We start from the raw sequence: 24,194 nt of genomic DNA, 5'->3' as shown, positions 1-24,194 counted from the left end.
TCAGAGGAGATGCATTGGTCTGATTCTCGAGTCATAGAATAGAAACCATACAGTGCAGAAAGAGGCCATTCAGCCCATCAAGTCTGCAGTGACCTGTGGAATAGCCTTCCCTGCCCAGTGAAGCAGTTGAGGCTACCTCATTGCATGTTTTTAAGGCAAAGATAGATAGCATTTTGAACAGTAAAAGAATTAAGGGTTATGGGGAACAGGCAGGCAAGTGGAGCTGAGACGATGGAAAGATCAGCTATGATCATATTGAATGGCAGAGTAGGCTCGATTGGCCAGTGGCCTACTCTTGCATCGTATATGTTCTCATGACCCACAAAGAGTATCCCACCCAATCCCACCCCATCCCCATATTTACCATGGCTAATTAACCTAGCTTGAACACTACGGGCAATTCACCATGGCCAATCAACCTAACCTGCACATCTTTGGACTGCGGGAGGAAACTGGAGAATCCAGGAGAAACCGATACAGACACTGGGAGAATGAACAAACTCCAGAGAGTCTGTGATCCAAGGCTGGAATCGAAACCAGTTGGCTGGTGCTGCGAGACAGCAGTGCCAACCACAGTGTCACCACGCCATGTTATGAGAAACATTTGAACATATTGGGTCCATAGTCATTGAAGTTTAGAAGACTGGGATATGACCTTATTTAAAGAGAGGAGATTCTAAGGGGGAATTGTCAGGATGGATGCTAATAGAAAACCTCCCCATTGAGAGGGAATCTAGAACAGGGCCAATTTTATTTGTTTATTTTTAAAGTTCTGTTTGAGACCGGGGAGAAATTTCTTCTCGCGGAGACGCAGTAATCTTTGAAATTCTTTATCCCAGGGAGAGTAAAAACTAGATTATTGAATATATTCAAGCCTGAATTGATCAGATTTTTGACCTAAAAGTGAATCTAGGGTTAGCAGGATAGGCAGGAGAATGGAATATGACAAGAATTAGATCAGCCATGAACATACTGAAAAGTGGAGCAGGCCTGTTGGGCTGTCTTGCCTAATCCTATTTCTTATGTGATTATGCTGTCACTTTATAAAGGTTATTTTGTCCTTGTTTTTTTTCTTAGCCAGGTCATACAGGCAAAGGTGCTGAAGAGTTTAGGAAGGGTCTAGTTTAACAATGGAAGGGGAGCGGCCAGTTCTCCCAGTTCAGGTTTTTTTTTCTAGTTTTATTTAGTTGCAGCAGTTACAAGATGTAAGAGTCCAAGGGAGTTGCAAACTTCAGTAAAGAATTCCTCTGACCTTATTGTGAAACATTTCAGGATGTTGTTCCCTCCCTGCCTATAAGAACTTGTATTGAATTTATGTTTTTTTGCCAAGGGATGCATTTATGGGCTGTGGCTGTATTGGAGCTGTTTATTCGCAATAGTTACCATATTGGGTTGGTTAAGTTTTCCAACTGTTCAGTTATTCTGAATTCCACTTTCTTTTGTTAATATTTCAACTGTGGTGTTTTGCATGTGTGGTTTACAATAGACAATAGGTGCAGGAGTAGGCCATTCTGCCCTTCGAGCCTGCACCACCATTCAATATGATCATGGCTGATCATCCTTAATCAGTATCCTGTTCCAGCCTTATCTCCATTGCATCACACCAGCTGCATCACATCAGGAATACCCATTTCACATATGCCTTTAAAATAATAAAAAGTTCGGATGTAGGCTACCTTCTTAAAATATTTTGAGGGTCTTTGGTCTGGTCCATGACAATGACAAGACACATGTGCTGACTACCTGAACAATGAATGCAATTCACTGTTCAAGATCAAAAGCCATCGCCATGGTTTTGAAGATTTGAGGTATTTTAGGTGTTGGAGATGATTTCATCGAATTTCAGGAGCAGCAATTACTGTTTTATATACTGTTGCACTGTTTTGGAACTTTGGGGAAAAAAAGTCAAAACAATGGCAATTTTAAATGGGAGAAAGACAGACAAAGGCAGCGAAAGAAACCTACATTGCTAACTGACACAGCAGTGAATCTGGACTCACAATGTGTCTAGAAAAAAATAACAAAAAGTAAAATTCACAGCTGACCTTGGAGGAACCTGTGTGGGTGAGCTCAAAGCACAGGAACAGATAAGTGCATAGTTTTTAACTTGTAACCTTGCTGTAAGTCTATAGTAGCAGGTAGAGTGGGTTCTTCCTTCATTTTTTATTTTATTGAAATCTGTCTCGATTAAATTTTAAAAATATATACCATAAGTATTAAGTTAACCTTTTAGAGCACTTTTTTAGAGCAAACAGATGATGCTATTTTGTAGGTTTGTAGATTGTGAAGGAGCAAAGATGGCCTTTAGTAGGGTGGTATGCTCTTTGTGTTGAATGTGGAAGTTTAGAGAGAGTTTCCATGTTACTGATGAGTATGCCTGCAGGAAGTGTTTTTGGTTGTGAATCCTATCAGATCATATAAATCACTTAGAGCAGCAGTTAGAGGCAATGAGGAATTGTCAAAGGCTCGGGGGTGTGGTGGATGACAGTTACAGGCAGAGAGCAAAGCTGCAGATACAGTCAGGTAGATGGGTTAACTCCAGGAAAGGTAGGAGGTGTAGGCAGGTAGTACAGGAGTCTCCTGTGGCTATCCCCATCTCAAACAAGTTTGCTGTTATGGAAAATGTAGGGGGTGATGGACTCTCAGAGGAATGTAGCACGAACAGCCAAGTTTCTGGTAATGAGACTGGCTCTAATATAATAGGGGTACCTTGGGTTCCCATCTAGTGATCAACTGTGATAGGGGACTCTCAAGTCATAGGCACAGACATACATTTCTGCGGCCAGCAGCAAAAATCAGAATGGTGTGTTGCCTCCCTGGTGCCAGGGTCAAAGATATCTCAGAGAGGGTGCAGAATGTTCTTGAAGAGGAGAGTGACCAGCAGGAGGTCAGTGTACACATTGGAACTAATGACATAGGAAGGGAAAAGGATGGGATTCTAAAGGGAGAATATGAAAAGTTAGGCTGGAATTTAAAAAGGAGGTCCTTGAGACTGGATTACTCCCGGTGCTACGAGCTAGTGAGGGGAGGAATAGGAGGACACAGCAGATGAATGCATGGGTGAGAAGCTGGTGCAGGGGAGAAGGGTTCATATTTTTGGATCATTGGAATCTCTTCAGGGTAGAAGTGACCTGTACAATGTGTGTCTGTGTCTATGACTGTGTGTGTGTGTGTCTCTGTGTCTGTGTGTAGTGCAGTGGGGTCACCTATAGTGTGACATGAACCCAAGGTCCCAATTGAGGCCATCCTCATGGGAACCGAACCTGGCTATCAGCCTCTCCTCAGCCACTTTGCTTTGTTGTCAGTCCTGAAGTCCACCTTGAAGGACAGTCACCAAAGTCCTCCAAGGTGGACTTTGGGACAGGCAACAATGTCCTGGACTACTGAAGCGTTCTCCAAATGGGAGGGAACACTCCTGTCTGTTGATTGTTGTGCAGTGTCCATTCATCCATTGCTGTAGCATCTGCTCGGTCTCACCTCAGGGCATCCTTGCCTGCAGCGCATGAGATAGACAATGTTGGCTGAGTCGCATGAATACCTGCCATATACATAGTGGGAGGTGTCCCTATGCATAATGGTGGTATCCGTGTTGGCAATCTGACACATCTCGAAGCGTCTACCATGACAAGGTTCTATGGTATTGTCCTGAAAGCCAGGCAGTTTGCTACGAACAATGATCTGTTAAAGGTTTGGTGGTTGTTTAAAGGTGAGAAATCGAGGCGTGGGGAAGGTCTTGGTGAGGTGCTCATCCTCATTGATAATGTGTTGCAGGGAAGAACACGGTGTAGTTTTTCAGTTCCTGGGAAGTACTGGACAACAAAGGGTAACAGACACACACACTCTCCTACAGACCCATAGACTTACACAGACCCTCTCCCATACACAAGCTGTCTCTCATATGCTCACACATGCACTCCCACACTCTAACGCACACACATACTCTCTCACAGACTTATACCCCTTTACACTCACACCTACATGCACAGTCTCCTGGTGTTTTGTGAGTTTTAGTGGATAGACTGGAGAGTCTAAAAGTTAAAGTTCTAAATTGGGGAAAGGCCAATTTTGACAGTAATAGGCAAGACCTTTCAAAAGCTGACTGGGGGCAGATGTTCACAGATAAAGAGACGGCTGGAAAATGGGAAGCCTTCAGAAATGAGATAACGAGAATCCAGAGAAAGTATATTCCTGTTAGGGTGAAAAGGAAAGGCTGGTAGGTGTAGGGAATGCTGGATAACTAAAGAAATTGAGGTTTTGGTTAAGAAAAAGAAGGAAGCACATGTCATCGAGTGAATCCTTATAAGAGTATAAAATCAGTAAGAGTATAGTTAAGAGGAAAATTGGGAGGGCAAAAAAGGGGACATGAGATAGCTTTGGCAAATTAGGTTAAGGAGAATTCAAAGAGTTTTTATAAATACATGAAGGACAAAAAAGGTAGCTAGGGAGAGAATAGCGTCCCTTAAAGATCAGGAAGGCAGCTGATGTGTGGAGCTGAAGGAGATGGGGAAGAAACTAAACAAGTGGTTTACAACAGTGTTTACTATGGAGAAGGACATGGAAGATAATAGAATGTGGGGAATAGATGGAGACATCTTGAAAAATATCTGTATTACAGAGGAGGTGGTTGCTGGACGTCTTGAAATGTATAAAAATGGATAAATCCCCAGGACCTGATCAGGTATACCCTAGGCTTCTGTGGCAAACTAGGGAAGTGAATGCTGGGCCCCTTGCTGAGATATTTGTATCATCGATAGTCACAGGTGAGGTGCTGGAAGACTGGAGGTTGGCAAACGTGGTGCCACTGTTTAAGAAAGGTGGTAAGGTTTAGCCAGTTTGGACCAGTGAGCATGACATCAGTGGTGGGCAAGTTGTTGGAGGGAATCCTAAGGAACAGGATTTACATGTATTTGAAAAGGCAAGGACTGATTAAGGACAGTAGGCATGGCATTGTACATCAAAATCATGTCTCACAAACTTGATTGAGTTTTTTGAAGAAGTAACAAAGAGGATTGATGAGGGAAGAGTGGTAGATGTGATCTATATGGACTTCAGTAAGACATTCAACAAGGTTCCTCTTGGGAGTTCTTTTATCAAGATTAGATCTCATGGAATACAGGGACAACTAGCCATTTGGATACAGAACTGGCTTAAAGGTAGAAGAGGTGGTGGAGGGTTGTTTTTCAAACTGGAGGCCTGTGACCAGTTGTGTGATACAAGGATCAGTGCTGAGTCCACTACATTTCATCATTTATATAAATTATTTGCATGTGAACATAGGAGGTATGTTTATTATGTTTGCAGATGACACCAAGATTGGAAGTGTAGTGGACAGCGTAGAAAGTTGCCTGAGAGTACAACGGGATCCAGATCAGATGGGCCAAAGGGCTGAGAAGTGGCAGATGGAGTTTAATTTAGATAAATGCAAGGTGCTGTATTTTGGAAAAGCAAATCTTAGCAGGACTTATACACTTAATGGTAAGGTCCGAGGGAGTGTGGCTGAACAAAGAGACCTTGGACTACAGGTTCATAGCTCCTTGAAAGTAGAGTCACAGGTAGATAGGAGAGTAAAGACAGCATTTGGTATGCTTTCCTTTATTGATTCAGAGCATTGATTCTAGGAAATGGGAGGTCATATTGAGGCTGTACAGGCCATCGATTGGGCCACTTTTGGAATATTGTGTGCATTTCTGGTCTCCTCCCTATCAGCACGATGTTGTGAAACTTGAAAGGGTTCATAAAAGATTTGCAAGGACGTTGCCAGGTTTGGAGGGTTTGAGCTATAGGATGAGGCTGAGGGCTGTTTTCCCTGGAGCGTCAGAGGCTGAGGGTGGCCTCATAGAGATTTATAAAATCATGAGGTTCATGGATAGGATAAATAGACAGAGTCTTTTTTCTGGAGTGGGGAGTCCAGAATTAGAGAGCATAGGTTTAGGGTGAGAGGGGAAAGATATAAGAGAGACCTAAGGTACAAGTTTTTCATGCAGAAGGTGGTACGTGTACGGATGAGCTGCCAGAGGAAGTGGTGGCAGATAGTCCAATTATAGCATTTAAAAGGCATCTGGATGGGTATAGGAATAAGAAGAGTTCAGAGAGATATGGGCCAAATGCTGGCAAATGGGACTAGATTAGGTTTGGATATCTGGACGAATTAGACCTAGGGGCCTGTTTCCGTGCTGTACATCTCTATGACTCTGACTGAATAGTTATTTTAGGTCGAAACATTTGTCCTTCAGACAGAACCTTTAACAGCTAAATTGGGCAGTGATTTTTCAATGAAGTCATCTTAGATGATGTGTTCAAATTCTGGAGTAGGACTTGAACCCACAAGTACATCATGCTTCGACCAGCTGATACTTGCAGCATAATGTACTTTTCAACTAGAAACAGATTTCACAGTAACAAACACAATTTGGGGAAGGAAGGGCTTACAGTCAGTCGAGAGAAGTAAAGGGGTTTTCTTTCCCAGACATTTTCTCCCTCTTTGTAAAACTCAAGCGGATATTTCCTTCCTACCTTGTGATGAAGCAACTCCCAACCTCTGAATGGCAGCTCTCTCTCTCTCTGAGGGTACAAGAAGAATTTAGGATTATACAGGTCCTCAGAAGTTGATTTCCAGTTACATAATGTGTTGCGTCATGTTATAAATGTGCCCTCAAAAAGCCAACTTTAGTCTCTGTGATACATCACACATATGTTCATAAACCGTTGTCCACAGAGATTGGTCACATTTTTGAATCATAACCCCTTTGGTAGGGATCTATTCAGTGTGTTCCTTGTGCACTGACAGAACTCACCCAGCTAAAACAATGATCTTGACTGACATGGTCCACAAGCAAACAAACATGCAACACTTTACTTCAGAGTGATACACTCAAAAGGCTGAGTTATCAAGTTGACCAATTATTTGAAGGACAGGATATCCTGTAATATCCAAGAACAGGAACATTAACATTTATACATTAAATGAACTATTCTAACAGGTCACAGTCTAGCATTTTCTGTGAGAATCCAAGTTCTAGGTGCTTAGTAATTAAAGTTGGACAGAATTGAGCACACATCTAAAAACAAAATCACATTTGATGAATTTTGTAAAGTACACTAAAAATTATAGTAGCTGAAGAGGAATATACAGGAAAATGCATAGAAGAAGCAGAACTTTTGGAAAAGGCCGCAGAGGTTGCTTGGATTGAAGTTGGATCAATAATGTTTGATTTGGTGGACGGTTTTGTATAAGGATTGAAGTTGATACAATTATAAGGATTAACACAGGTATCCAATTCAGTGATATGGTTCACAATATCACTGGCAGGCTCACATTGCTGCCCTGCATAACACTGGCAAGTAAACGCTTCTGCCAAGAAGAGAATATCTTCAAAGGAAGCTCGTCCCATGACTGTGTATCCATTGTCACTTTGACTGATTCTGAAGCTTGCAGGGTTCAAGTGCAGATAATCGGGGGAGTCCCAGTTCTTTCGCACACATCGTCCTTTCTTCTGACACAGTATTTTACTGCAGAGCTTCGCCGCAGATGTCACGTTAAGAATATAAGGATTCAGGACTTCCTTAACATAGTTGGCAACCTCCAAACACACATTCTGTAAAACACAACCACAGAGTTACAAAATGCTTCTCTCAAGTCTAACATTTATATACTACAGATACACAATAAATAGTTAGTAAAAGACAGGTATACCCTTTTGCTACTATGCACATCTAGTCTGCCATCTGACCACAGTTATGAGGTTTATCTATTGACCTGTATTATTCCCTTAAAGTACCTTTTCAAAGATGTGAGAATCAAGGTTAACTTATAGCTGTTTATTAATTCCCCAGATGTTTAAGATCAATAAATTGTTTGCAGATTTCAGCCTCCAAATCAAGGTTTTCTTTGATTTTAAACATAGTTTGCTTCTATAATGAAGGGCAAGTAAAAACATTCTTGAAACAAACCATATTACAGTGCCTATGATGTAAACATAAGTTATCTGATGAATGGTTTTATTGAAATTCTCATTATGTCTCTGTATATGTTTCAAATAATTTATGCAAAGCTTCTTTTTAATCTTCAACTTCTAGCAGTGGACTAACTCCTACTCAAAAGTATTCTAGCTGAACAAAAAAATTCTGATGGGTTTTCTGTGAATATATTAATTAGAATTGGAATTTATTTTTTTGTGATTCATTCATCTAAAAATAGTTCAACTAGGAGATAATGATCCAAACAAGTACATTTTAAAATTAGATATTGCACACTATCACGATCACATTTCTCTGAAAGGCTGTATTTAGCGTTTTCGAGTAGTGTCATTATTGTTTTATGCAGACCTCAGCTTTACCTAAAATTTTGATGAACACTGAAGTTGCTTCTTGTAATTGTACATTCTTAACACACACAGAATTTCTCATTGTGTATAAACTGCATCTTTTTAGTGTTAATGGCAGACAGCCTCACAGCTGGAAGGACCTTCCTTCACCACGAGAATTAACTACATTCCAAAACAAACATATAATTAAACACTTTGCTTTGAATTTCCACGCCTCTCTCACCTTCACCTGGTCCATCTCGGACTCTTTCTTTCTTGACTTCTCTATTCCTTTTTCCATGAATAAGTTGCCCTCTAATATCCATAGTACACTCATTGACACCCACATCTACCTTGACTACATTTCCTCACACCATGCTTCCTGTAAGGACTTCATTAATTTTCCTACTTTCTCCATCTCCATTGCATCTGTAATGATGTTTCTGCCATGTCTTCCTTTATCCCCAACCAAAGATTCCCCCACACTATAGTATTAGGATCCTCAGCCAGGTTCGACAAAATTTTCCACACTTCTGTGCTCACCCTTTCCCTCCCTTTCATGGTCACAAAAGGTCCTCCTTATCCTCACTTTCCACCCGAACAGTCTTCACATTCAAAGGATCATCTATGCCACCATTTTGGCCACCTCCAGCATGATGATACCACTAAATACATTCCGCTTGTCCCCTTGTGGCACATTCACTCAAGCAGACAGACGTCACTCTAATGTGAGAGAAGGCACCTCTAATATCGCAGCACTTCACAGTGGGTCTACTTGGATTTTGGCGTTCAAGTTCTGAGGTGGGTCTTGAACTCAGAACCTTGAAACTCAGAGGCAATATTTCCAGAGATAAAAGGAAATGGCTCAACTCAGATTTATTTTCTGACAAAAATCCATGATATAATACGCTGGTAGAATAAAACATTAATGACATCCACGTCTAGATCAATAAGTACCAATGCTGAGCTTATATAACGTAATTTAACAAAGAAAAAAAGCCAGCACCTTGTGTTGTTCTGTACATAGGCTGCAGGGTAAATCACAATGTTACTGCCTAGACATAGATGATGGAATGGATTGCAAGATCAATTGGGTTCAATTGGGCAAAGTTCTGTAACATGTTATCCACTCTGATGAAAACTTAGAAAACAAAAGACGTATGAACTTCTGCCTTTAAACTATTTTAATTTAAGTGAATCCTGATCATAGATTTGAGTTACACTGAATCTTGCAGCTCACTGGTGACTTGCTTATTTCGTATTTTCTTAATTATTGAGCTTTCACGGTCATCATAAGGAAACCTGCTTTTTAGATGTTCAGTTTAGTTAAATTGGCTATTTTAGTATAACTATACTGTTCATCTGACAAAGTAAAGAAGCCAGATTGCGTTGAAGCATAGAATCCCAACAATGTGGAAGCTGGCCATTCAGCCCATCAAAGCCACACCAACCCTCAAAAGACCATCCCATGCCCACACTCTAACCCTGCATTTCCCATATCCAATCCACCTAACCTGCCCACCTCTGGGAGGAAACTGACACAGACATGGGAAGATTGGCTGTGGGGAGTTTGCACAGTCGCCTGAGTTGAGAATCAAACTCAGATCCCTGGGAGTTTGAGGCAGCAGTGCTAACCACTGAGCCACCCTGTGTTGCCATGTTAATGCAAGTGAACAGTTAACACTAGTGTCATAATAAGCAACCAGCGAGCAATTGATAGGTGATTAGAAAAACTAATGAAAAACTTGAAAAAATAAACAATAATCAGAAGCTAAAGGTTTTTTAAAAATAATTTCAATTAATTACAATAACTTACCGTATTTTAAAGAAGGATTGTGGATCAGAGTATGGGAAAGAAAGGAACAAGACACTTTCAGAGAGTTATGAAGAGCTTTGGATCTTGAAGCAAAGACAATGATGATAAAAGCTTAGTCTATTTCAAAGGTAAGATTTTAAAACACACGACTGTTTAAAGCATATGCATCCATGGACAGATCCAATCAAATTGAGTATCAAATTGAGCCACAATATTAACAAATAAGACTTTAACAGCAACTTCCAAAGTGGTGTTGGGGTGTTTAATTCAAAAAACCAGATGTATAAGGGATTCTGGAGCCATTATTTTGTGCAGTTGAACCTGCAGACAGTAGCACTGCCCAGGATCTAGGTCATGCTGAGCATTCGTGGGGCAGATCTCTCTGTTTGCAGGTTGGCTTGCAGCAAAACTGGAGGTGATTTATCTTGAGGAAGCAAAGATTTTCCAGCCAGATACTGGAGAAGCAAATTCAGATTAAAGTCTATTCTGTGTATTGGAAAAGTGTGACCTTTTCTATAGCTGAGATTTTCCATTTTGGAGTTAAGGATGGTAGCAAGCATCTCAGATGGCATCATATCGGCCAACGATGAGGTACGTTTTCTCACGCAATTACACACTTTTCACCACATTTTCTACGCAAGCATGATGTCACACAAGTAACCTGGCGAATCCCATGCAGCAGGCCAGGAGCGAGTTCTTGCTCCTTCCAGGGTTGAAGGTTCTTTTGCCATACTGGAAGGCCAGCTGAACACCATTAAAATCACTGCCAGCCAGAAGCAGTCCAGAAGAAATACCCCCAAAGAATCAGAAATGTCAGTGATGCTTCATTACAGCGGCCCTTGGATAGAATCACTGACAGGAGGGGCATTCTGTTGCTAGCAGGCAGCACCAGGACACATCCTAACAGACCTATCGGCTTGTGATCAAATCACCATGCAGATCAGTGTTGATGATCCAGACAAAAGGGAACACAAGGCAGTGCAGGAAGAAAATGAGTGATCTCCTACACTCTCTTAAAGGTGGGAGGCACCATCCTTTCTTTGGTACCTCATACTCACAGTGGGATCACTTAGTCTAACTCCACCACTGCACAGGCAGCTCATAGAGTCATAGAGATGTACAGCACGGAAACAGACTCGTCAGTCCAACTTGTCCATGCTAACCAGATATCCTAAATTAATCCAGACTCATTTGCCAGCACTTGGCCCATATCCTTCTAAACCCCTCCTATCATATACCCATCCAGATGCCTTTTAAATGTTGTAATTGTACCAGCCTCCACCACTTCCTCTGGCAGCTCATTCCATACAAGCACCACCCTCTGCGTGAAAAAGTTGCCACTTAGTTCCCTTTTATATCTTTCCCCTCTCACCCTAAACCTATGCCCTCTAACTCTGGACTCCCCCATTCCAGGGAAAAGACCTTGTTTATTTATCCTACCCATGCCCCTCATGATTTGACATATCTGTATAAGGTCACCCCTCAGCCTCTGACTCTCCAAGGAAAACAGCCCCAGCCTATCCCCATAACCCAAACCCCCCAACCCTGGCAACATCCTTGTGAATCTTTTCTGAACCCATTGCAAGTTTCACAACATCCTTCTTTTGGAGGGAGACCAGAATTGTACACAATATTCCAAAGGTGGCCTAACCAATGTCCTGGTAGACCGCTACGTGGTCTGTCAACTCCTGTACTCAATGCCATAAATACTCAGAGCTGGCAAGTCTCAGTTTATGAAGTGGGAACTAAAGCAAGGTGATTGGGATGAATAACTTCTCAATTACAGGAAAAGCTTTTTAGGTTGCTTCACATTCTAACTATGAACTCCACCCCTGTAAAACAAAAGCAATTTACACCTCCCACTGTGAGTGCTGCTTTGTTGACATTGAAAGTTCATTTTACAATTGATTTTCAATTCAAACCTTTGAGCTTTAGAATTTGCATTTGCTGCAGTGACTGAAAGGGAACTGGTCTCCAAGATTTAGGCCAAACTCCTGACTGATCCTGACCAATCCTTGGACGAGAAATGGCCTGGCTCATAGACTGACTGGAATCCCCCCTCCTCCCATTACAGATTCCCATTTACAAATCACCTTGCTCTTCATGTGATTGTACTGTATTTATTTAGTTTTACGCACCAGATCCCACATTGATGCAGCACTATGCCTTTCAACCAGACGTACTTAGAATTCATAGAACCCCTATGGCATGGAAGCAGGCCATTTGGCCCATCATGTTGATATTGACCCAACAAAAAGCATCCCACCCAGACCCAACCCCATCCCTATAACTGTACACTTTCCATGGCTAATCCACCCATCCTACACATCCCAGGACATTATGGGCAATTTAGCATGGCCAATCCAGCTAACCTGCACATTTTGGACTGTGGGAGGAAACCAGAGCACCCAGAAGAATACTCAGGGAGAAAATGCAAACTCAATAGTCGCTCGAAGATGGAATTGAACCTGGGTCCCTGGTGCTGAGGCAGCAGTGCTAACCACTGAGTCACTGTGTACTCCTGAAGAAGCGTTACATCTGAAATGTTGACTTCTCCACCTCCTGATTTCCTGTGTTCTTCCAGCCTAATTGGTGCAGTACTGTGTCCTTCAACCAGATGGACTTTCAATTTTTCAAATTGATACTTAATTCTTTTCTTTGGTCACATGCTAGGGCCTTGCCTCCTGCACTACAATGTCCCTCTCTATCACAAGCTCCCTGCTTGCCTTCTGTTTTAAATGGCCCTTTCTGTCACAAATTGTCTATTGCAGTTGTCAAGGTCACAGCAAAAGTGAAGACATAGAATATTGAGGTTTCATTAAATACAGCCAAAACTGCGGACTGTCCTGGACTGGAAGCAGAAGGCCAACGTCAACAGGTGCATGTTTGGTCCATCCAGTCAGGTTTCTGAAGTTGGTCAGACGTTAATTGGGAAGGCAATTAATTTCCAAAGAGTTGTGCAATTAGAGAAAAGCAAATGTATACAGTTAGGCTTCTTGTCACCTGAAAACAAGGAAATTATTTCCTCTTGGAAGGAGGGAGGTCTTAAATACAAAATTTATTGCTACAGTCAGACTCACATTTTTGGACTTTTACCCAATTATGGTCAGCACAGTGGTTCAGTGGCTAACCATGCTGCCTCACAGTGCCAGGGACCCAGGTTCAATCCCATCCTCGGGCAACTATCTCTGTGGAGTTTGCACATTCTCTCCATGTCTGCGTGGGTTTCCTCCGGGTGCTCCGGTTTCCTCCCACAATCCAAAGATGTGCAGGTCAGGTGAATTGGCTATGCTAAATTGCCCATAGTATGCAGAGATTTGTAGGTTAGGTGCATTAGGTAGGAGAAATGTAAACATAGACCAGTACAGACCCTTCGGCCCTTGATGTTACACCAACCTATGAAACCAATCCGAAGCCCATCTAACCTACACTATTCCATTCTTGTCCATATGCCTATCCAATGACCATTTAAATGCCCATAAAGTTGGCGAGTCTATAACTGTTGTAGGCCGTGTGATCCATGCCTCTACTACTCTCTGAGTAAAGAAACTCCCTCTGATATCTGTCCTACATTTATCACACCTCAATTTAAAGCTATGTCCCCTCATGCTAGCCATCATCATCCAAGGAAAAAGGCTCTCACTGTCCACCCTATCTAATCCTCTGATCATCTTGTATGTCTCTATTAAGTCACCTCTCAATCTTCTCTCTAATAAAAACAGTCTCAAGTCCCTGAACCTTTCCTCATAAGACCTTCCCTCTATTCTAGGCAAAATCCTAGTAAATCTCCTCTGCACCCTTTCTAATGCTTTCACATCCTTCCTATCATGTGCCGACCAGAACTGCACGCAATACTCCAAACGTGGCCACACCAGAGTTTTGTACAGCTGTAGCATGGCCTCATGGTTCTGAAACCCAATCCCTCGACTAATAAAAGCTAACACATCATATGCCTTCTTAACAACCCTATCAACTGGGTGGCAAGTTTGAGAGATCTATGTACATGGACACTGAGATCTCTCTGCTCATCTACACTACCAAGAATCTTACCATTCGCCCAGTACTCTTTATTCCTGTTATTCCTTCCAAAGTGAATCACCTCACACTTTTCTGCATTAAACTCCATTTGCCACCTCTCAGCCCAGCTCTGCAGCTTATCTATGTCCCTCTGTAACCTACAATATTCTTCGGCACTATCCACAACTCCACTGACCTTAGTGTCATCTGCAAATTTACAATCGTCCCTCATCCAGGCAGTTTATGAAAATGACAAACAGCAGTAGATCCAAAACAGATGCTGAACTCCAGGATGAACATTTCCCATCAACTACTACCCTCTGTCTTCTTTGAGTGAGCCAATTTCTGATCCAAACCGCTAAATCACCCTCAATCCCATGCCTCTGTATTTTGTGCAGTAGCTTACCATGGGGAACCTAACAAACATCTTACTGAAATCCATATACACCACGTCAATGGCTTTACCCTCATGCACCTGTTTGGACACCTTCTCAAAGAACTCAATAAGATTTGTGAGGCATGATCTACCCTTCACAAAACCATGCTGACTATCCTTAATCAACTTATTCCTACCAAGATGATTATAAATCCTATCTCTTATAATCCTTTCCAACACTTTACCTACAACTGAAGTAAGGCTCACTGGTCTATAATTACCAGGATTGTCTCCACTCCCCTTCTTGAACAAGGGAACAACATTTGCTATCCTCCAGTCTTCTAGTACTATTCCTGTAGCCAATGATGACATAAAGATCAAAGCCAAAGGCTCAGCAATCTCCTCCCTGGCTTCCCAGAGAGTCCTAGGATAGATCCCATCTGGCCTGGGGATTTATCTATTTTCACACTTTCCAGAATTTTAACACAAAGTAATAGGGTAGGGGAATGGGTCTGGGTGGGACACTCTTTGGAGACTCATTGTGGACTTGTTAGGCCAAATAGCCTGTTTCTACACTGTAGGAACTCCATGACTCTGATTGAGTCATCATGCCCACTATTACTCTTGAATCCTGAGGGAGTAGGAAAACCCACTCTACCAGACTTTCATCAGTTCAATTGAGCATAGCTATTAGGCAATAAGGGCAACGTTTTGTTTGATTATACATAATTTGATTTTATTCATTACCTCAGTGTCCCAGTCTAGCCTGTTAGGAACATCACTAAAGCATGAGCAACAAAGGGTTTGGGTAATTTCATAGAATCCCTACCGTGTGGAAGCAGGCCGTTCAGCCCATTGAGTTCACAATGACTCTCTGAAATGCATACCACTTAGGCCCACCCCATCCCTTTTAACCATGCTTTTCCCATGGCTAATCCACCTAACCTGCACATCTTTCGACTGTGGAAGGAAACCAGAGCACCCAAAGGAAGCCCATGCAGAGAGTCACCTGAGGGTTGAACTGAATGCAGGACCCTGGTGCTGGAAGGCAGCAGTGCTAACTACTAAGCCACCATGAGGCTTTTTAAAGAGTTATGAGAAACCACATTGAACTAATCTAAGTGATCTCTGCACCTCTTCCAAACCAACACCATGTGTATGCACTTTCCAGTGAGGAAGACTGATATAAATCTTGGCTGAATTTGTTTTACCCCATCCAAACAAGGATCAATTAAAGCATCCCCACCTCTGCTTTGCCAAATGTCACTTATCTTATTGCTGTAGATCAAACTTGAAGCGACAACATCTTGTCTTACTTGGTTTCACCCCAGGTACTGCAGTGACTCAGTAATAAAAGTACAGAGAACAGGCTTCAACAATTCCAAATAAGTACACTATGACAATATATTCATCACATAATGGGTAAATATCAAACATATTTACCTTTGTTTTAGTCATACTCAAACTGCCCCACAACACAAACCCAGCTGTTCCCAGAACCGCACTCTCCCCAATGGTATGGACAAGGTCAATCTGCAAAGGAGAAAATTTGAAGTAAAACAATAAATTTTACAGTCAACTTAAAGAAAATAACTCTGTATGATTAGAATCAATTGACATTCCGTTGCACGATTCCAAAGTTTTCATGTTTTATTCTGATTGTAACAGTCAAAAACTGCAAGAAATTGTCAATCTTTTTAAAATTACTTTTGGCAAATAATGGAAGTTTTATTTCTTGTTAGTCTGATGTAATTTACCTCAGATAGGTATTCATTGGCAGCATTGGTGAAAACGGGTCGCGTGTAGATGTACAAAGGTGGTGAATATTCCTGACTGGAAAGCAATGCAACTCGCTTTGCTTCCTGAATCCGGTGCCGTACAAACTTAGCAGCATTGACTGAAGCTCGGAGCATTGTCTGCAGGTAGATGGATGGAAACAGTGCTGTGCTTTCATTCCACAGCCAGAGAAGCTCATTATTTCTATCTATTTCAATATCAGGACAACTCCCTGAGTAGTTACTATTATTGTCCTTGTAGTTATAGTTGTAACACTCCGGGTACAAGTAATATCCCCAGAAGTGATTCGGTCTTAATGACTTGCCTAATTTTAAAGTTTTTAACATTAAGTTCTTTGCCTGCTCTTCGAATTGCTTCTTGGCAATCACAATAATCTCACTCATGTTTAACAACTGGTTTCGTTGCTGAACCAACTCGACCGATTTTGTCCTGTAAATATCCTTCTGGTCCCAGTTTCTTATCCACTGAGGCCTCCAGTTTTCCCAGTTTATTATTGCAATTCCCGGAAGCTCTTTTGAAGGAATGTAATACTGAAAATCTTCAGCTGCCTTCGCATAGTGAAGGTCAAAGGGTGCCAGCTGGGGGATACCACCATTGAATGACTCTCCAGTTACCTCGTCATAGTATGGATAATAACCAAGCCTATTGTGGTAGAATATTGTGATGGGCTGTCCTGTTGCTGTTTCTAATGGGCTACCAATGACTTCAAAAAGGCTTAGATCTACCGTAACATCAAACTTGCTCTCACATAGTTCGACAGGTGCATTCCACAGAGCAGTGAACGGGGAGTTCTCTATCAATGGATTCACAGTTTGATGCAGTGCTTGACTGATGCCGGTGGAAACAAGGAGGGCCAGCTGGATAATTGCCATGGAAACAGGGCTGGTTCTGTTGTTGACGTAGCCATTAAGTCTCATTATTGCACCACAGTATTTGTAATCTGAGGGAACAGAGAAAAGGCTTTCAACATTTCGTGACTGTGGGAGAAAATTGTTCCGTTCTTCTTTGTAATCAATACTGAAGGTACAAAAAACTATCAAGGGTATAGCTTGTCAAATTAAGATAAATGGCCAAAACTCTAGACTTGTAAGACTTTGTTTGAAAGTTAAATAGGTCAAGAATGTAGGCTGAACAGTTCCTTTCGTTTTCATCACTCCAAACTCCTAATATAAAATGTCCATGTGAAGGAATGCACTATAATGCATTTGCATTTGGGCAATTCTGGGCATGTGCACACCACACACTTGCTATACAAGAACATAAGTATCAGTGTCAGCACAATATTTAAAGACAACATCCAGGGTATTAAACCATACAAAACACAAATATTATGTTCGGGTGCATTGCTAGGACAGAGAGCAGCTGAATAATTGCCATGGAGACAATTTGCTAGACCATCTTAATAAGCATGTTTAATGGTAAAAGATGTCTCAGGATGTTTTTAAAAGTTACCTTTAAATTATCATTTTTACCATTAAAAAATGCATATGAAATCAAGCAACATAAAGTGAGATTAGGTAAAATTATCAAAACCTTGCTCAATAAGGCAGGTTTTAAGAGATTGTTAAGCATTTTAAAGTTTAAAAGAGGAATACAAGATACAGAGATAAACAGAGGATGGAGAATTTCAGAGCTTAGTGTGGAGCTAACTGAAGACCTGGGAAACAATAGTGGAGTAATTAAAATTGGCAATGTTCAAGAGGTCAGAATTACAGGAGTGCTGGTATCTCAGAAGGTTTTGAGGGACGAAGCTAAAGAGTAATTCAAAAACAAGGACAAGATTAAAGTCAAGATATTGTTTGACTGGGAGCTAATGTAGAGCATACAGGTGAGAGGGAACATGATTTAATATGAGTCACAGAGATGTACAGCACAGAAACAGACCCTTCGGTCCAATTTGTCCAAACAACCAGATATCCCAGTCCAATGTAGTCCCATCTGCCAGCACCTGGCCCATATCCCTCCAAACCCTTCCTATTTATATACCCATCCAAATGCCTTTTAAATGTTGCAATTGTACTAGCCTCCACCACTTCCTCTGGCAGCACATTCCATACACGCATCACTCTCTGCATGAAAACGTTGTCCCTTAGGTCTCTTATATCTTTCCTCTCTCACCCCAAACGTATGTCATCTATGCAAGGTTTGTAGCTCAGGTTGAGGTTTAGGATGTAGGTTTGCTCGCTGAGCTGTAGGTTTGATATCCAGACGTTTCATTACCTGGCTAGGTAACATCATCAGTGGTGACCTCCAAGTGAAGCAAAACTGTTGTCTCCTGCTTTCTATTTATATGTTTCTCCTGGATGGGGTTCCTGGGCTTTGTGGTGATGTCATTTCCTGTTTGTTTTCTGAGGGGTTGATAGATGGTATCTAGATCTATGTGTTTGTTAATGGCGTTGTGGTTGGAGTGCCAGGCCTCTAGGAATTCTCTGGCATGTCTTTGCTTAGTCTGTCCCAGGATAGATGTGTTGTCCCAGTCGAAATGGTGAATTTTTTCATCCATGTGTAGGGCTACGAGGGAGAGAGGGTCGTGTCTTTTTGTGGCTAGCTGGTGTTCGTGTATCCTGGTGGCTAACTTTCTTCCTGTTTGTCCTACGTAGATTTTGTGGCAGTCCTTGCATGGAATTTTGTAGACAATGTTGGTTTTGTCCATGGGTTGTACTGGGTCTTTTAAGTTTGTTAGTTTTTGTTTGAGAGTGTTGGTGGGTTTGTGTGCTACGAGGATTCCGAGGGGTCTTAGTAGTCTGGCTGTCATTTCTGAAACTTCTTTGGTGTATGGTAAGGTGGTTAGGGTTTCTGGCTGTGTTTGGTCTGCTTGTCGTGGTTTGTTCTTGAGGAATCTGCGCACTGTATTTTTTTGAGTGTCCGTTCTTCTTGAATACGTTGTATAGGTCGCTTCACTTGGAGGTCGCCACTGATGATGTTACCGAGCCAGGTAATGAAACGTCTGGATATCAAACCTACAGGTCAGCGAGCAAACCTACACTCTATGTCATCTAGTTCTGGACTCCCCGACCCCAGGGAAAAGAGTTTGTCTCTTTATCCTATCCATGTCCCTCAATTTTGTAAACCTCTATAAGGTCACCCTGATGCTCCAGGGAAAACAGCTCCAGCCTGTTCAGTCACTCCCTGTAGCTCAAATCCTTCAATCCTGGCAACATCCTTGTAAATCTTTTCTGAATCCTTTCAGGTTTCACAACATCATTCTGATAGGAAAGAGACCAGAATTGCATGCAATGTTTCAACAGTGGCCTAACCAATGTTCTGTACAGCTGCAACATGACCTCCCAACTCCTGTACTCAATACTCTGATCAATAAAGGAAAGCATACCAAATGCCTTCTTCACTACCCTACCTGCGACTCCACTTTCAAGGAGCTATGAACTTGCACTCCAAGGTCTCTTTGTTCAGCAACACTCCCTAGAACCTTACCATTAAGTGTATAAGTCCTGCTAAGATTTACTTTCCCAAAATACAGCACCTCACATTTATCTGAATTAAACTCCATCTGCCACTTCACAGCCTATTGGCCCATCTGATCAAGATCCTGTTGTAATCTGAGGTAAGCTCCTTCACTGTCCACTGCACCTCCAATTTTGGTGTCATCTGCAAAATTGCTAACTCTCCCTCTTATGCTCACATCCAAATCATTTATATAAATGACGAAAAGTAGTGAACCCAGCACTGATGCTTGTGGCACTCCACTGGTCACACACCTCCTGTCTGAAAGATAACCCTCCACCACCACCCTCTGTCTTCTACCTTTGAGCCAGTTCTATATCCAAATGGCTAGTTCTCCCTGTATTCCATGAGATCTAACCTTGCTAACTAGTCTCCTCTGTGGAACCTTGTCGAATGGCTTACTGAAGTCCATATAGATCATAGCTACTGCTCTGCCCTCATCAATCCTCTTTGTTACTTCTTCAAAAAACTCAAATCAAGTTTGTGAGACATGATTACCCATGCACAAAGCCATGTTGACTATCCCTAATCAGTCCTTGCCTTTCCAAATACCTGTACATCCCGTCCCTCAGGATTCCCTCCAACAACTTGCCCACCACCGAGGTCAGGCTCACTGGTCTATAGTTCCCTGGCTTGTCCTTACTACCCTTCTTAAACAATGGCACCACGTTAGCCAACCTCCAGTATTCCAGCACCATACCTGTGACTATCAATGGTACAAATATCTCAGCAAGAAGCCCAGCAATCACTTTCCTAACTTCCCATGGAGTCCTAAGGGTACACCTGATCGGGTTCTGGGTATTTGTACACTTTATGCATTTCAAGACATCCAGCACTTCCTCCTCTGTATTATGGACATTTTTAAAGATGTCACCATTTATTTTCCTGCATTCCATATCTTCCATGTCCTTTTCCACAGTAAATACTGATGCAAAATACTCATTTAATATCTTCCCCATTGCCTCTGGCTATACACAAAGGCTACCTTGCTGCTCTTTGAGAGGTCCTATTCTCACCCTATTTACCCTTTTGTCCTTAAATGTATTTGTAAAAACCCTTTGGATTCTCCTTAACTCTATTTGCCAAAGCTATCTCATGTCCCCATTTTGCCCTCCTGATTTCCCTCTTAAGTAAACTCCTACTGTCTTTATATTCTTCTTAGGATTCACTCGATCTATCCAGTCTATACTTGACATATGCTTCCTTCTTTTTCTTAACCAAACCCACAATTTCTTTAGTCATCCAGCATTCCCTAAACATACCAGCCTTCCCTTTCACCCTGACAGGAATATACATTCTCTGGATTCTTGTTATCTTATTTCTGAAGGCTTCCCATTTTCCAGCCGTCCCTTTACCTGCGAACATCTGCCCCCAATAAGCTTTTGAAAGTTCTTGCCCAATACGGTCAAAATTGGCCTTTATCCAATTTAGAACTTCAATTTTTAGATCTGGTCTATCTTTTTCCAGATATCCTAAATTAATCTGGTCCAATTTGTCAGTATTTGGCCCATATTCCTCTCAAACCTTTGTATTCATATACCCATCCAGATGCCTTTTAAATGTTGGAAAACGTAGCAGTTTCCACCACTTCCTCTGGCAGCTCATTCCATACAGGCACCACCATCTGCGTAAAAAAGTTACCAGTTAGGTCTCTAAAATCTTTCCCCTTTCACCCTAAACCTATGCCCTCTAGTTCTGGAATCCCACACTTCAGGGAAAAAAACCTTATCTATTTACCCTATCCATGTCCCTCATGATTTTATGAACCTTTTTAAAGCTCCCCACCAAAGCTTCAGGGAAAACAGCCCCAGCCTATTCAGTCTCTCCCTGTAGCTCTAATCTTTGAACTCTGGCAACATCCTCGTAAATCTTTTTTGAACCCTTTCAAGTTTCATCTAGCAGGGAGACCAGAATTGAATGCAGTATTCCAAAAGTGGCCTAACCAATGTTCTCAAGTTTACAGAGGGCAAAGTGTGGGATTCCACCCAGCAGTATGTCATAATAGTCAAGGTCAGTATAGTTACGATGGGCTGAACAGCCTCTTTCTGTGCTGTAACCTACTAATGTTTTCGGACAAACAGTGAGGAATGCTAAGCTTATACAAGGCCGTTTCTCATGCACTATTTATAGTTTTAGTCCTTTCCCACAACAAAGTATTGATTAAAATGTCAGAAAGTCATGTTTGCCTGGAGTTTAGCAAAACGGGGATCACTGAAACTTGGTAACATGTTGGAAATCCGAAACCTGAACAAACAGTTGTGGTGTCTAATCCAGAGAGATTTAGATTGCAATCACAAAAGAATATTGAAGTGGCTGCAGGGTATTTAAATTCAATTTGATACTGGGATTAAAAATCAGTGGCTTTAAAGATTGTGGAGATGCTCAGTTGGACAAATCATTGCTGTGGGTAGATTATTGATACCATACTAATGTGCAATTTGCAGTATTTTAGTTGGGCTATCAGGAAATTATTAGTTAGTAATAGTTTACGGAGAGATTTAAATTAAATCTGATAAATTCTAACTACACACTTCTCCCTGGTGATTTTTAATTTTACATTCAGACAGAAGGCATTGTTGCAATTGAAAGCAACCATGCTGTCTCAACATGCGTATGGAATGAGCTGCCAGAGGAAGTGGTGGACGCTGGTACAATTACAGCATTTCAAAGGCTCCTGGATGGGTATATGTACACTTTGCCCTCTGTAAACTTGAGAACATTGGTTAGGCCGCTGTTGGAATACTGCATTCAATTCTGGTCTCCCTGTTAGAGGAAAGATGTTGTGAAATTTGAAGTGGTTAGAGGGATATGAGCCAAGTGCTGGCAAATGGGTCCAGATTAATTTGGGATATCTGGTCCCATGGAAGAGTTAGATCAAGGGTATGTTTCTATGCTGTACATCTCCATGACTCTGTGAGTCTGATTCCATATGTTGCAGTTGTTTTATTAACCAGGAGTACTGGCCGCAGCACGAGAACAAGATACAAAACAAAATCTTGCGCACACAGATACGTCCGGAGAATTAAGGCGTATTTTCCGTAAAAACACGAAGTATTTTTTGAGCTAATCAGCTAGTTCCAGAAAAATAAATTAAGAAGTTTCTTCTCCGTGAAAATCTTCACCTTCTTTAAAAAAAAAAGACAAATTGCATTACATTTCACTGTTGGATTTCGTTCATAAAAATGTATAACATTATTTTTACCAACGATGAAAAGTTACTGCTGCTCAGAACAGATACAAACATTTGTGTTTCACCTAAAACAATTGTTGTAGCTTATCTTTCGATGTAATTACAGATTAGACACTCAATATCACTTTCCTGCCTTGAATCACTTACATTTGAGATGGGTGTTTCTTTCCTTGGTGTAGCTTCTGCCGAACTTTCGGCTCAGCAAGTGATGAGAGTTTAAATGAGAGTTGAAAGTATTTTGGAATTCTAAGGGTGAGTGACTTTAAACAGAGAATGAATCGAATTGCGGTAGAAAGGTTTACGTGGCGAGCGTAATTCGCTGTCTTTCTGCCTCAGTGAAGCAAAACAATCCTGAACATCTTGTTTGATGCAGCAACATGTGGTGGGGGCCGTTGATGGTTCAGTCTCTCCCTTGTCCCAAAGGCGCGAGGAGTGTCCTTTAAAATCAACAGAGACTTGAACATGTCACCGGCGTGAGCACAGACAAAATTGGCACTTTGCACAAAGCCTTTTACTTTAGTTTTTAAATGACTGACCTTATCACAATGAGGTCCCTTGTCCTCTTGCTTAGTTGATCATTTATCCGGGAAAGAGATAGCCAGTAGAGTTTAACACATCATGATACACCTTCAACAGAGGTACACAATAGCTATGGGGGAAGGGGAGAGGGGGAGGGGTGGATGGAATCCTTACAGAACAGGTGATTAACAAAGCCCGACTGTATTACCTTTCACTGGAAGAGTTTGTCCTCCTTCAGCAGAGAGAGAGCAAATGAATTCTCACAGGTCACAGTTCTTTGCTTAGTTTCTTCTCAAGATTGTGATAACATGTGAAGATGCATATTAAAATCTAGTTCAGGCATAAACATGCTTCTTGAAGTCAACTAGTTACAAAAAAAAACAGCATTTTTTCAGTATCAGCTTGCAAAACAACATTCACAAGATCAGTCTGCTTGCTTGTTTTTTTTTCCAAATTGTCTCTATTCTAACTTACCCCGAGATTGAAGTTCTTGGTCATTTGAAGCAGGTTTACTGGGAAGCGGAAATGAGAGTTTGTTACCTGAGTTTTAGAGTTTAATGTTTGATTAATTTGTTTCATATATATTTTAAGGCCTTACTGCTTCCAGAAGTTTGAAATAATCACACGCTCAGATATTCGAGCTGACAGTGAATGCACTTCTCAGCATGTGCTATGGAACCGTACATTGTTCCTTTGGTACATTGAGAGTTGGAA

The 24,194-nt window shown here is 41.5% G+C and overlaps 1 protein-coding gene across 1 annotated transcript; it reads right to left on the bottom strand.

Annotated features, from left to right (window-relative positions):
* Positions 1-334: 334 nt before the first annotated feature.
* Positions 335-23,666, bottom strand: LOC140458266 (hyaluronidase PH-20-like). The gene is made up of 5 exons (XM_072552662.1): positions 23,498-23,666; positions 23,109-23,398; positions 16,270-17,249; positions 15,956-16,045; positions 335-7,595 (listed from the first exon to the last, which is right to left on the bottom strand). The coding sequence occupies exons 3-5, from the start codon at positions 17,224-17,226 to the stop codon at positions 7,071-7,073; spliced, it is 1,572 nt and encodes a 523-aa protein (XP_072408763.1). The 5' UTR covers positions 17,227-17,249; positions 23,109-23,398; positions 23,498-23,666; the 3' UTR covers positions 335-7,070.
* Between the last annotated feature and the right edge of the window lie 528 nt (positions 23,667-24,194).

This window comes from Chiloscyllium punctatum, chromosome 32, assembly GCF_047496795.1.
Source record: "Chiloscyllium punctatum isolate Juve2018m chromosome 32, sChiPun1.3, whole genome shotgun sequence".
NCBI lineage: Eukaryota > Metazoa > Chordata > Chondrichthyes > Orectolobiformes > Hemiscylliidae > Chiloscyllium > Chiloscyllium punctatum.
The sequence above is the reverse complement of the archived record's forward strand: the minus strand, read 5'-3'. Positions and strand labels throughout refer to the sequence as shown.